This window comes from Tamandua tetradactyla, chromosome 1 (assembly GCF_023851605.1).
Source record: "Tamandua tetradactyla isolate mTamTet1 chromosome 1, mTamTet1.pri, whole genome shotgun sequence".
Taxonomy (NCBI): Eukaryota; Metazoa; Chordata; class Mammalia; order Pilosa; family Myrmecophagidae; genus Tamandua; species Tamandua tetradactyla.
This window is the reverse complement of record NC_135327.1, coordinates 135549190-135561938: the sequence shown is the minus strand read 5'-3', so window position 1 is coordinate 135561938 and position 12749 is coordinate 135549190. Positions and strand designations below refer to the sequence as shown.

At 34.9% G+C, this 12749-nt stretch overlaps 1 protein-coding gene across 5 annotated transcripts in view; it reads right to left on the bottom strand.

Moving 5' to 3' along the window:
• Positions 1 to 12749, bottom strand: part of CACNA2D1 (calcium voltage-gated channel auxiliary subunit alpha2delta 1) — a 501299-nt gene that overhangs the window by 175664 nt on the left and 312886 nt on the right. For all 5 annotated transcript variants that reach the window (XR_013172125.1, XM_077151905.1, XM_077151925.1 and 2 more), the window contains exon 6: positions 4426 to 4555. Coding sequence is in view for 4 of the 5 variants with exons in the window: in XM_077151905.1 (XP_077008020.1) it covers positions 4426 to 4555 (130 nt within the window). In the remaining variant the exon portion in view is untranslated. The remainder of the gene's footprint in view (positions 1 to 4425; positions 4556 to 12749) is intronic.

The window sequence follows — 12749 nt, the reverse complement described above, 5'->3', positions numbered from 1 at the left end:
AAAAACAGTTTAAAATTAGGCAAAATGCTGATATCCTTCATTGATAATTTCATAGAAAAATAAAGGAAGGATGGCATCCGCATGCCTGAATTTCGAAGAAATTTCCTAAAGTCTGAAAATGACAGAATGCTCTACATGAAAATAAGTAGAAGAGACTCTGGAGGATCCCATTAAATATTTTGTATAACTAAAGGGAAGATGGAGTGAGAGTAGGTCAAGCGGGGTAGCTGGGAGCTGAGTGTATCACAAGAGTGAAATGGTGACTCATTCACCACTGAGAAGCCAAACCAGGAAGCAAGCCAAACACCCATCTTCATAAGTTAAACAGGTAGGCATACGTCCTGCAAAGAATGAGGCTGTGTCCACTGGTTCTTGCTACCATGTCAACTAGAGGAAAAGAATAAAAATCACTGTTGAGGCAAAGACCCTAAAACAACCACCTTCTTTCCTCCATCTGTTAGAGCCACAGTCCATTGAACCTTCTTATTTTTCCTTTTTTTTTGGCATGGACAGGCACCGGGAGTCAAACCTGGGTCTTTGGCATGACAGGTGAGAACTCCGCCAGTGCACCACCATTGTCTGCCCTATTTTTCCTTTAATTGGGCACAACAGTCAAAAAATAATCAAGAACTTTCCCAGACAATGTATTTGACTACCATTACTAGACAGGCAGAGGGTGTCTTTTTTATTGACTATAAGGGGTATGGCAGCAGGAATCTGGTCACTTTGGGTTTGTGTCAATCATGGAGGATTTTGTTTTTATTTCTTTAATGTATCAGTCTTCCATGCAAACATAAATTTTTAACAAAATGTTTCACAGATTAAAGCTATTCAGAAAACAATCAATGACAGAATATCTTGGTGACATTTACATTTTACTGGACTTCATGAAAAAAGAAAATCTTCCCCCAAATCAGGCAACATCAAAATAAAAACAGTCATAAAAGATTTGTAACAAATCAACATCACTCTCAAGTTCGCCTCAGGTTTCTTCAACATACTAATACCCTTGGGAAAACAGTGCCACGGTATCCAGAAAGAACTGACACAAAAAGACTGGATCAAAACCTCCAGATCCAGCCAGTTTGTTCTTGCAATGTGATATCAGTATGATCATAGAGTAATCAAAATTGCTTTCTGATATACCCAACAAACAATAATAAGGAAAATGGAATAATGTTAAAGATACAATATTTAAAAATATAATGAGACACAATCACATAACTGCATATTATCTGATTATTTTAATGATTATAAAAATAATTGCAAATATCAAAAATAAGTTTTGAAAAAAGAACGTACTTAATGGCTGTGCTGGTTTGAAACTTATCTACCTCAGAAAAGCCATGTTCTTTTAGTCCTATTCCAGTAATCTGTGGGCATACCTACTATTTAGGGTGGAACCTTGAATTAGGTTGTTTCCATGGAGATGATGTGACAAATCCCATGGAGTTTGACCTGGCCCTTTGAAGTTGTATCTTAATTAGTTTACTGGAGTCCTTAAAAGAGGTGACCCAGGGAAACATTCCCATGGAGTTTGATCTGGCCCTTTGAAGTTGTATCTTAATTAGTTTACTGGAGTCCTTAAAAGAGGTGACCCAAGGAAACATTTTGGAGAAAGCTCAGACACAGATGTTTGGAGATTCCTGGACAGCCAACATAGTAAGACACTGGAATCAGAGGCTGGAAGCATGCAACCCAGGAGCAAAGAACCAGAAGATGGCAGCCATCTGCCTTCCCACTTGACAGGCATCGGCCTTTCTTCAGAGTCAATGTACCTTTCTTTGGACACCTAAGTATGGACATTTTTGTGGTCTGAGGCATGTAAATTTGTAACATAATAAATCCCTTTTATAAAAGCTAATCCATTTCTGCTATATCATATTCTGGCAGCATTAGCAAACTGAAACAATGGTCAAAGCAAAAAAAAAAAAAAAGCATATATATATATATATATATACATGACTATCAATTAAGATCATTCCAAAGTACTTGTAATTAATAGGGTGAATGTTTTGGAGTGTAAAGAAGTTAATTGTGTTTATTTCTCATACAACATCAGTAATTACTTAAATATACCAAGCAGTTTTTAATATAGATAGAGAAAAATCTTACACTTAAAATCTTAAAAGAACTAATAAAATGAAGACAACGTGCTTTAAAAATGGAGAAACATAAGAATGTATAAAACAATCTAACAGAAGAAATGCTATAAAGAGAATCACAAATGTATTTCAAAATTCCCTTTTGAAAACACAAGCAAAAAATCACAGTGACTCCAAAAGTAAACACTAATTTAATACAATGTGAGGTACTGTATTAAGCCTTGGTGCCTAAATAAATTTAATTATAATTTATAATAACAGCAAACTCTTAAATAGCACTTAGTAAGAAGCAGGCACTGCTATGAGAACTTAATGTATTAATTTACTACTTTATCCTCATGGCAACCTTTTGAGTAGATAGTAATCTTATCACTATTTTACAAATGAGGAAACACTTGCCCGGGAAGTTGAAGGACTTGCCCAAAAACCCAATACTAAGGTTTGGATGTGAATCCAGGCAGTCTGTTTCCAGAATTGATTCCTTTCACCAGTACTCTACACATTCTCTGCAATTAAGGGGAATACAAGTGTGGTAGTTTGGAGCTGTTAGGAACCTCCGAAAAGACCATGTATTTTTTAACCCATTCCTGTGGGTGTAGACCTACTGTGAGTGGGATCTCTAGGTTAGGTTAGGCCATTGAAGGTATGTCTTCATCACTGGAGTCCTTCATAAGAAGATAAGAGAGCTCAGAGAGAGAAAGTCAGTGAAACCAGGAGCTGAAGTCAATGAATCCCAAGAGTTAAGGACTAGCAGATGGGCCATGTGCCCTGCTAGCTGACAGAGGAACCCCAGATGCCAGCAGTCTTTCTTCAGAGAAAGTATCTTTTTCTTGATGCCTTAATTTGGACATTTTCATGGTCTTAGAACTGTAAATGTGTAAACTAATAAATTTCCATTGTAAAAGCCAACCCATTTCTGGTATACTGCATTTGGCAACTTTAGCAAACCAAAACAATATGAAACACATTTTTTAAAAATCTCAAGTAACTCTTTCCCCCTTACCTAATTTTTTCCAAGTGGCCAGATTTTAATTTTGAGAAATAAAACAAATTTCAAAAGCATTTTAAGCCATAAGTAATTTCAAGTGAATGGGAACAGTAATGATTTCTACATCATGTAGAAACAAGCATTCATTTGTTCTTTAGAAGAAAATTTTATGCAAAATCTTTAAAATTAACTGTCTCAAGGCAAATGTTCACTTAAATTCACAATGTCCCTGTTGGCCTTTCATCCCCAGAGAAATGGACTTCAGAAGTCCTCTTCAATTTGATTCTCATTAATCAACTGTGATTTAGCCTTTTCTAACCTCTCATTTATGATAACCAGATTTTAAAGGATATCCCACAAAACTTCTTAAAATATTAGGATAACTGAACTCTTTTCTCTATTGATGTGGTTAGCTGCTAAGAAAAACATCTTATTTGAAATGTTTAGTTTCCCCCTTACTTTTCATATATGCAGAAAGGCAGGGAGCAAGGATGGAGGTAGAGACAACAAAGACCCTGTTTCCTGGGACCTAACTGGTCTTCATAGATTGCTGGGCTGTCCATAAGATAAATTCTAATTAGAATTTTCCATCCCCGCATTTATTAACATACAGGGTCTCTGAGGAATATTGTCATAAGCTTCTTCCCTTCTCTCTGCCTAGACAGCTTTTTTCCTTCCATTCTCACACTGAAGCCTTCTCAATGCCATCTTCCAGTCAGTGCTTTCCATTTCTTTAGGCCTCTTGTTTGTTCTTGGAGCGCAATACATTGAGAGAGATACCATTTACTTGTATCTTAGGGTAAGGCAGAGAGAGAGAAAGAGACAGAAAGGGAGAAAGACACCAACAGACATGATAATAAGCAAGAACGACTTGGAGTCTAAAATGTACAACTTTCTCCCTTCACAGGTTTGTGTGTCTGCATAACAATGTGTGTGTATCTAAAATATATACCTACACATTTTTTTTGTTGTTTTTTTTGGTGTGCGTGGTCTGGGAATTGAACCTGGGTCTCCCGCATGGGAGGTTATGTTTTTTAATTTATTTACTTTTTAATGTCATTTAGAAAGGCAGAAATATTTACTAAACAATAGATTAGAAGGACAAGTGCATGTATACAGACCCTCCTACAAATATCCATGTAGTTAGACCAAATGAAATAACTATTCATTAAAATGAAATTTTCTTTCTTATGTAAAACAGTGCTTACCACATTTCACATACAACGTGCAAATAAAATAGTATACAATGCTCCTTTTTTTTTTTTCCAAATGTGGGTTACATAAGATATATAAGCATGGAATTCCAACAGTTGTCCACATCTGTTTACTTACAGCCCTCATAGATGTCAGTGGGAATATGGACTGCTGCATGCTGGTAGGATATTTGTCGTCCAAAAATAGCATCATCAATAAAAACAGGTTTTATCCTCTGACTGCCTGGCTCACTTTCATTTTTTTCAGGCTACAGAGGAAAAGACAGACAACAAACAGAATATCATAACTCACACTAATACAAATATTTTCATCTTTACATCTTCATTTGTCAAATGCATATTTTTCAAAAAATAAAATCTATAAGAACATTTAATACACAGTACTATTGACCAACATTGAACACACAAATATCCATTCAGATATTAGCATCCACATTATATACTCATGAAATTATGTACATTACAATCTATTTCCTCTAATTTAAAAAGTACTGAGTCACACAAGATTATCCTGAGAATACAGAGCTTTCCCACATGCAGTATTTATTAATATATACAATTAAAGAACAGGATAATTATCTTTAAATGCAACTGAATTAAAATTATCCTCTAGACTTGATTAAATCTGTGTTCCGCAATTGAGAATAATTCTTGGTTTGATGACAAATGGCATACACAACCACAATAACAACACAATGTCCTCCTCTCATTCTTTGCATATTTTCTATGTGTACCAATTTTTTTGTTTTTGAAAAGAGATGATACTAGGAAAGAAAAGATCCTTTGTAACTCTAAGTACAATTATATTCTAACTTCAACCAATTTCTCTCTCAAGGTAGGAGCCAAGATCCAATCAATAATGATTCAAGAAAATCCCACAGGAGTATAAGGTCGAGGATTAATTTTCTATCTATTCAAATTCTGTTTTTGGTAATGAATTATCTTGTTGACCTCTCCTTGCAGGAAACTAAGACTCTCACTCAATCACCCAAAATATACTTCTATATCAATTTTTTTTGCTATTTAGTTTAAATCTATTTTTTTTTCAGTTGAAATATGGTTGCTAACTCTTTACTGACTAAAAATTTTTGTTTTTCAACTTCTTCACTACAGAGGCTAACTAATGTTTTCCATATTCCAAAGGTTATCTCTTCAAAATAAAACTGATGTCAAAATCCCAATGCTTTTCTATTTGGACAGCACACTTCAGTTATGCCCACGATACGCAACAGAGAAGAATGGAACAATCAGAGAATTCATAAACAAGTCCGGTAGAACACCGTGACAATATAAAATGAGATTCCAAAGTAAACTGCATATCTACAAAGAGGTTACAGTGTCAAACTTTTCACATTGATTTGAAAATTTACTGACCAGGATACATTAGTACGTTAGTATCCTGAGACTTTAACAAATGTGTGCGCATATATATATGTATGTATATATATACTTGTGTATTTATTTATTTGAAAAGACTAGACATAAATATGAGCAATATGGTTCTTTTTTTTCTTAGCATTTTCCTTCTAAATTTGGAGATCTGACCTAACTGAAAGGTAATCACATGAATTTAGAAGGTCATGACCAAATTTAAATGAAACATTACCGAAAGTAAATATGAGAATGTACTGTATATCATTAGAGGAAAAACTATTTTGTGAAACTCGTGGTTTAGTCAGATTGGTTCTGTGTCTGTGTGTGTGATTTGGATTGTAAAATGTATTTATCTTCGTTACAAGTGTTTGAAAACTTATAACATGAATTTTTTTTAATTCATGAGAAATACACAAATATTTAATTTGTTCTTCTATTAACAAATGGAATACACAAAAACAGCAAAATAGTCTTGTATTGAAACTCTAAAAGTTTTGCAAAATATCACATGGAGAAATCACTAATAATCATCTTTTCAACAACAGAGAAAATGTGTGCAGTATGAAGGAGAAGAAAGTGCGAGACGAAGAAAAAAGACAAAACAGTGGAGCAATAGAGCATTTAGCTTAACTCATAAAACACATCTGCCATGGCTGCAATTATTAACAAATTAAAGAATGAGAAAAAACTGGGATTCTTATTTTTAGATAACACCATGAAATTTAGCACATTTTAAAATTTGTACATCTATTGAATATTCCTGAGGACTAGACTTGAATAAGAGAAGGGCACATTCAAACACGTTAACTGCAATAACAACATGAGGGTTGAAGAAGGACCTCAACTAATGAATGACGTAATTATTCTCCTCTGCTACAAACATTGTGAATCGGTGACGTCTCAACTTTTATTTTAAAGTTGTGGTTCTGTAACCGAGAAATTAGGATAAGGGACGATTTTAATTGCTGAATCATTGTATAGATACTCGTTTTGCAATCTGATATACTGCAGCAGACAGAGGGAAATTCCTGGAATTTCTGAATTGTAATCCAGCTGCCTTGATCTCTGATAATGGTTGTATAGCCTTTATCTTGTGTCCTGTGATTGTAACCTTTACTTGTACTCATTTATCCAGTTTTTCAACTTAAGAGTTTGTAATCACTGAAGACAGCCCCTAACGTTTACTGATGAAGGATCCTGGGTCAGTCCAGAACCAACCCACCCCATGCTCAAAGTTATTTTGATAACTGAGACTTGACCTAACCAAAATTAACCCACCAGACATGTGCAGTAGCTTAGACTTTAACCTACAAGTCATCTATATCTCATTATAATACTAGAAATCATGCCCATCATCATATTAAGGCTGCCATTTTCTTAACATATGTTCTGTGACTAAGCACGTAATCAATCTGTGCATGCTCAATTATTAAATCACCACTAATTACATTATTTGGGACCACTGTGCTCATTATCCTAAAACCTGACCATTTAATTCCATAAAACTATCAGAATTACTACCGTTCAGAGAGACAGATTTTTGGGACCAGTAGCACATTTGATCTCAGGCTATGTGCCTGGTAAACTTTTTCTTGCTTTGACACCCTGGTGTCAACAGAATTGGTCATTTGAGCGCACTGGGCAAAAGAATCCAACATCTTTTTCTGGTAGCAGATCGAAAAGTGTGGTCCTTGAAAGAAGCAACATCAGTTTGTAGAAATTCAAGCTCTCAGACACTATCCCAGACTAATGAATGGGAAACACCACAGAATGGTCTTGGCAGCATGTATTTTAATAAGTGGTGTAGGTGATTTTCGATGCACATTAAATTGTAGGGTCACTTCTCTCTCACTAAGCCAACACAGCAAGCGAACCCACTGCCCACCCTCCTCTACGTGAGACATGACTCCCAGGGATGTAAACCTCCCTGGTACCATGGAACAGAAATCCTGGGATGAGCTGGGACTTGGCAACAAAAAGATAGAGAAAACCTTCTTGACCAAAATGGGGAAGAAAGAAAAGAGACGAAATAAAGTGTCAGTGGCTGAGAGATTTCAAACAGAGTCGAGAGGTTATCCTGGAGGTTATTCTTATGCACTATTTAAACATCCCCTTTTTAGTTTATGGTGTATTAGAGTGGCTAGAGGGAAGTACCAGAAACTGTAGAGCTGTGTTCCAGAAGCCATGTTTCTTGAAGATGATTGTATAATGATATACCTTTTGCAATGTGACTGGGTGATTGTAAAAACCTTGTGTCTGATGCTCATTTTATCTACGGTATAGACAGATGAGTAAAAAATAAGGATAAAAATTAACAAATAATAGGAGAAACAAGGGTTAAAAAAAATGAGTGGATTGAAATACTAGTGGTCAATGAGAAGGAGGCATAAGGAGTATGGCATGTATGAGTTTTTTTTTATTTCTTTTGCTGGAGAGATGTAAATGTTCAAAAAAATGATCATGGTGATGTATACACAACTATGTGATGGTATTGTGAGCCACTGATTGTACATCATGTATAGAATGTTTGTATATTTGTTTGTTGTTTACAATAAAAATATTTTTAAAAATTGTCGGGTCACTGCTTTAAAGTGTTAATAGATTAACCTAGACATACATTATTGTTTAGTAGAAGTCTTCATGATGAAAAAAATTAGGGTTAAAAAATTATCTTTTTCCACTTCTTCTTGAAAATATCTTTTTATGCCTACAGAGTACTCCTTATAAAAACATCTAAAAAAAATCTGAGCAGGAAAATCCCAAAATGTCTTAAAATGCATTTGGTAAAACATAAAAGAATGAGAAAGATTTTCTCAGACTATTCATCTCAATTAATTTCAATTATAAAAATAGATTAGATCACTTTAAGAAAGAGGAATACTTAATGTTGGATAGGTAGGTCATTCAATTTTATAAGCAGTACATGTTGGCAAATATAATTATGAAAGTCTCGATGAGACTTTCTTGATGAGATAATTCTATGAGACACAAACGGTTCTTATATATTTAGCATGTTTATCTCAAACTAAATATTTCAGAATTGATAGTTATAATAAAAAATTTTATTTTTAATATTTGGTTCTTTTTCATATTATCAAACAAAAACTATTTCTACTTATATCAAAATGTGCAGAAGTTAAACATTTATATATTTTATTTAAATTGCAATGGAAGCTAGCTTAATTATTTTGAACAATTCAGACTGAACAGGCTCACTGAGAGATGGCGTGCAATCATACTACTCCTGTTTGTGCTCCTGCTGTTCTCTATTCTTTTGCTGTGCACACACAACTATGAGAAAATTTGTTGATACTGAATAAGAATGGTTCACTGAGACTGCCTATAAAATATCACAACTGCTATTTCTATCTTCATTGGTGAAGAAGTTAAAAGCACAGCTCTTGTGAAATGAACCAAATTTTTTCATAATCAGAGGCTATAGACTTGTATATAATTTGTGTGTGAGTGTGTGTATGCTTCAATTCACAAATGTTATTTACTACAGGGCCTTGCAACTTTTACAATGTAGATATGACTGATTTTTAGAATTCTTTACTATTCCAACAGAATTCCCAATATCAAATAAAATTTAGGTATTTAATATTTCTCTGGACATCCCTTTGTACTCCAATAAGTGTGTATTATATTTACAATATGATATATTGTATAATATAAGTTTATACAGACTTTTCATACATACACTTTTTAATTTTATTTTATTTTCTGGTATGTTGGTATATTGATATCAACACTACTGATTAAAAAATGGTTTCTCAATAACCAGCAGTTCACCTTTGGAATACAAAGATGCTGTGCTGCTCCACTACTTAAGGCTGGTTACCAATTGTAGCCCTTACAGAGAAAAGATTCCTTTAAAACAAATCCCTTGTGTAAACCAGAAATAAAAGCTTGTCAAAGAGGCTACAGCCGACTATACCCAATAAAGAAGGAATGGACTGAGAGAATCGGGTCAAGTTGTAAGACCAGGTGAAATACGAAATAAGGAATCTAGTACAGTGGCAATAAGAACATTATTGAGCTTTTTTACTTAATTGTATTAGACACTGTATTTTCCTTAAGGATGATAGAACTTAGAGACGTATTCAGTGGATGAAAAGATTGAGAAAGGAGCTGCCATATTTATGTTCGTTGAATAAATGAACTTAAATTCATGCTTCTTGGTTCCCATGCTTGTGCTTTTTCTATTTCAGTATGAAGTGAGAACATAAACACTGTGAGCAGTTTAATAAATTGGACAGAACAGTGACTCAGACAAGAATCTACATTCTCATTCCAGCTCTATTAATCCTTGTTATATCTCCTCATATTCCAATTTTTGAGAGTCAAATGAGATAAGTAAGTTTCCTTCTAACTCCGAAAATCCTAATTCTGAAAGACATGAACTTTAACCTAAAGCAAACTGTTTAGAAAGCTTAAAAATAAAAGCCAAGAAGCAGCAAGAACATGTAATTGGTGGGCTGCTGGGATAGAGAAGCATTTACCAAAGGAGTGCCCTGGCATATAAATGGTTTTCCCCAAGAATTTACATTTTAATTTTGGGCAAAACATTTATAGCACAGAATTAAGACATCAATCAGTTCATAGGACAATTTACAAATGAACATGAATTAAAACAATAGTGGTACTTTTCTACTCAATTTCACAAGCATTCTTTCAGTTACTTCCCTCAAGTAATAATCTAAATCATTTCCTGACAATAGCCTAAGTTAAAATGTGAAACCACTGTGTGTGAACCGGTCTCAATCACCTTTTACACCTCAGCTACAGGAAGGGAAAGTGGAAATCCCACATATGAAGGGTTGTGACCGACTCTTTCACTTGTACAGTCACTTTTATTGTATTGTTTTATACTTTCGATGTAGATTTATATATTATCTTTTCTGGTTTGGCTAACCCATTTCTTGGGGCCAGTAGCTTTAAAAGATTTCTGCCAATTAATCATAATTGGAGATGAAAATCTAGTAATAGAAGTTCCATGAAACAAAAAGAAATAAAAAATGTGACCCCCTTGTTACCAGAATTGGCTCTTCTTCAGTCTCAGTATGAGACAAAAACAATGAGAATTCAATTAATTCAGGCAAGTTGGTCAACAAAATTCAAATGATCAAGAATACCATTTTAAACACTGATTTATATTTACTATCAGTAATGATGCCCACATGACCCAGTGAGACCCTGTGATGGTTTTGAAGAACTATGTGTCCTAGAAAAGCCATGTTTTAATCCTGATCCAGTCTTGTGGAGGCAGGTTCCTTTAATCTCTATTCAGCACCACAGGCTGGGAACTTGATTAGATTATCTCCAAGGAGGTGTGATTCGCCCAATTGTGGGTATTAACCTTGGATTGGAGGGAGATGTGACTCCACCCATTCTGCTGGGTCTTGATTAGTTTACTGGAATCCTTTAAAAGAGGAAGCATTTTGGAGAGAGTCCCTATTTTTTTAGAGCCATAAGGCTGAGAGCCCACACAGCCAGAGACCTTTAGGGATAAAGAAAGAAAACACCCCTGGGGGAGCTTCATGGAACAAGAAGCCTAGAGAGAAAGCTAGCAGACATCACCATGGTGCCATATGCCTTCCTAGTTGAGAGAGAAACCCTGAACTTCATCGGCCTTTCTTGAGTGAAGGTAATCTCTTATTGGTGCCTTCATTTGGACATTTTTATAGACTTGCTTTAATTGGGTCATTTTCATGGCCTTAGAACTGTAAATGCGCAATTCAATAAACTCCCCCTAAATAGTACATAAATTTTAAAGCAAAGGAGAAGTGGAATGTAAAATTTAATAGATAATTGTTGAATTGGCTTTTTTCTTTCATTTTTCTCCCACATTTAATTTTTCTTTCATATCTGAATATCAAGACAATTTGTGCATTGAGTACATGTGTTTTCCTAACTTTTTTAAAAGACTCACCTCTATCATTTTGTATGTACATTGTCTTACATCACTTCAAACTGGTCCGATATTTATTGTCGCAGTATTAATAAGACTAATTTTTATTATAGTTGCTAAAATTTCTGGATTGCCTACTATGTGCCAGGAAATGCTCTTCCATTTTACAAACCAAAAGAATGAAATACTGAGAGATTATGTGACTTTGCCAATATCAGCCAATTAGAAAATGAGAGAGCTGGGATTTAAACTTTTCCTCCCTTAACTCTGCTTCTCCCCAACACTAAAACAACACAAATAGGTTCATCTCCCGGATGTTTGTCAGGAACTTCCTATTTACTTTGCAAATAGAGTGCCACTTTATAAACATTTCTTCACAAATACTAACCACTATAGGTATTGAAACATGCAAAAGTCTGCTCAATTTAACAAGCATTGTCTCAACAATTACTATATGCTACAGAAAAGACAAATTGAATAAGAACTGAGTTGGGGAAGTCACAAACACAAGCTAAGTGGCCATCTTTTGCCCTCTGCTACCCCCACTTCCTTTTCTATTACCTCTCATTCCACAATCTGGGGGAGATGTTAAATCTAATGAAAAGTCTCTGTTTACCTTAAACCTGGAAAATGGGAAAAAGCAGCCCCAAATGTCTATTACAACAGGATTTCTCAATGGCAGTATCCACGTCCCCAGCGAAAAGATAAAATCCACACATAAACAATATAGATTTGTGCAAAGTGGGGCACGCAGAGCTGCCATCTATCAACCCCACACTGAACACCTGTATTCCCCCACATGTGAAAAAAAATAGCTCTAAGTAAAACAGCACACATATCATAATATGCTCTAGGCTGTGATAGGATTTCTTCCCTGCTCTTTTGGACTATGTGAGTATTAAGTATATTTGCCATTCCTGGACTTTATGCTTTACAATAAAGGGCTTATTTCCTGAAAGTTTCTGCTGTGCCCTGAAACCTGTTTCCCATAACACACCGTTGTAGTAACTCGCTCCATAATCCCTATCTGAAAAGTTGCTAAAAATTTAATAGGCAAGATCTTCTCTGTATTCAAACACCATAATGTGAAGTATTATGCCAACAAAGCCAGAAACGTGCTACAAATTGCCTAGACCACCCATAGTAAGGGGATGCCA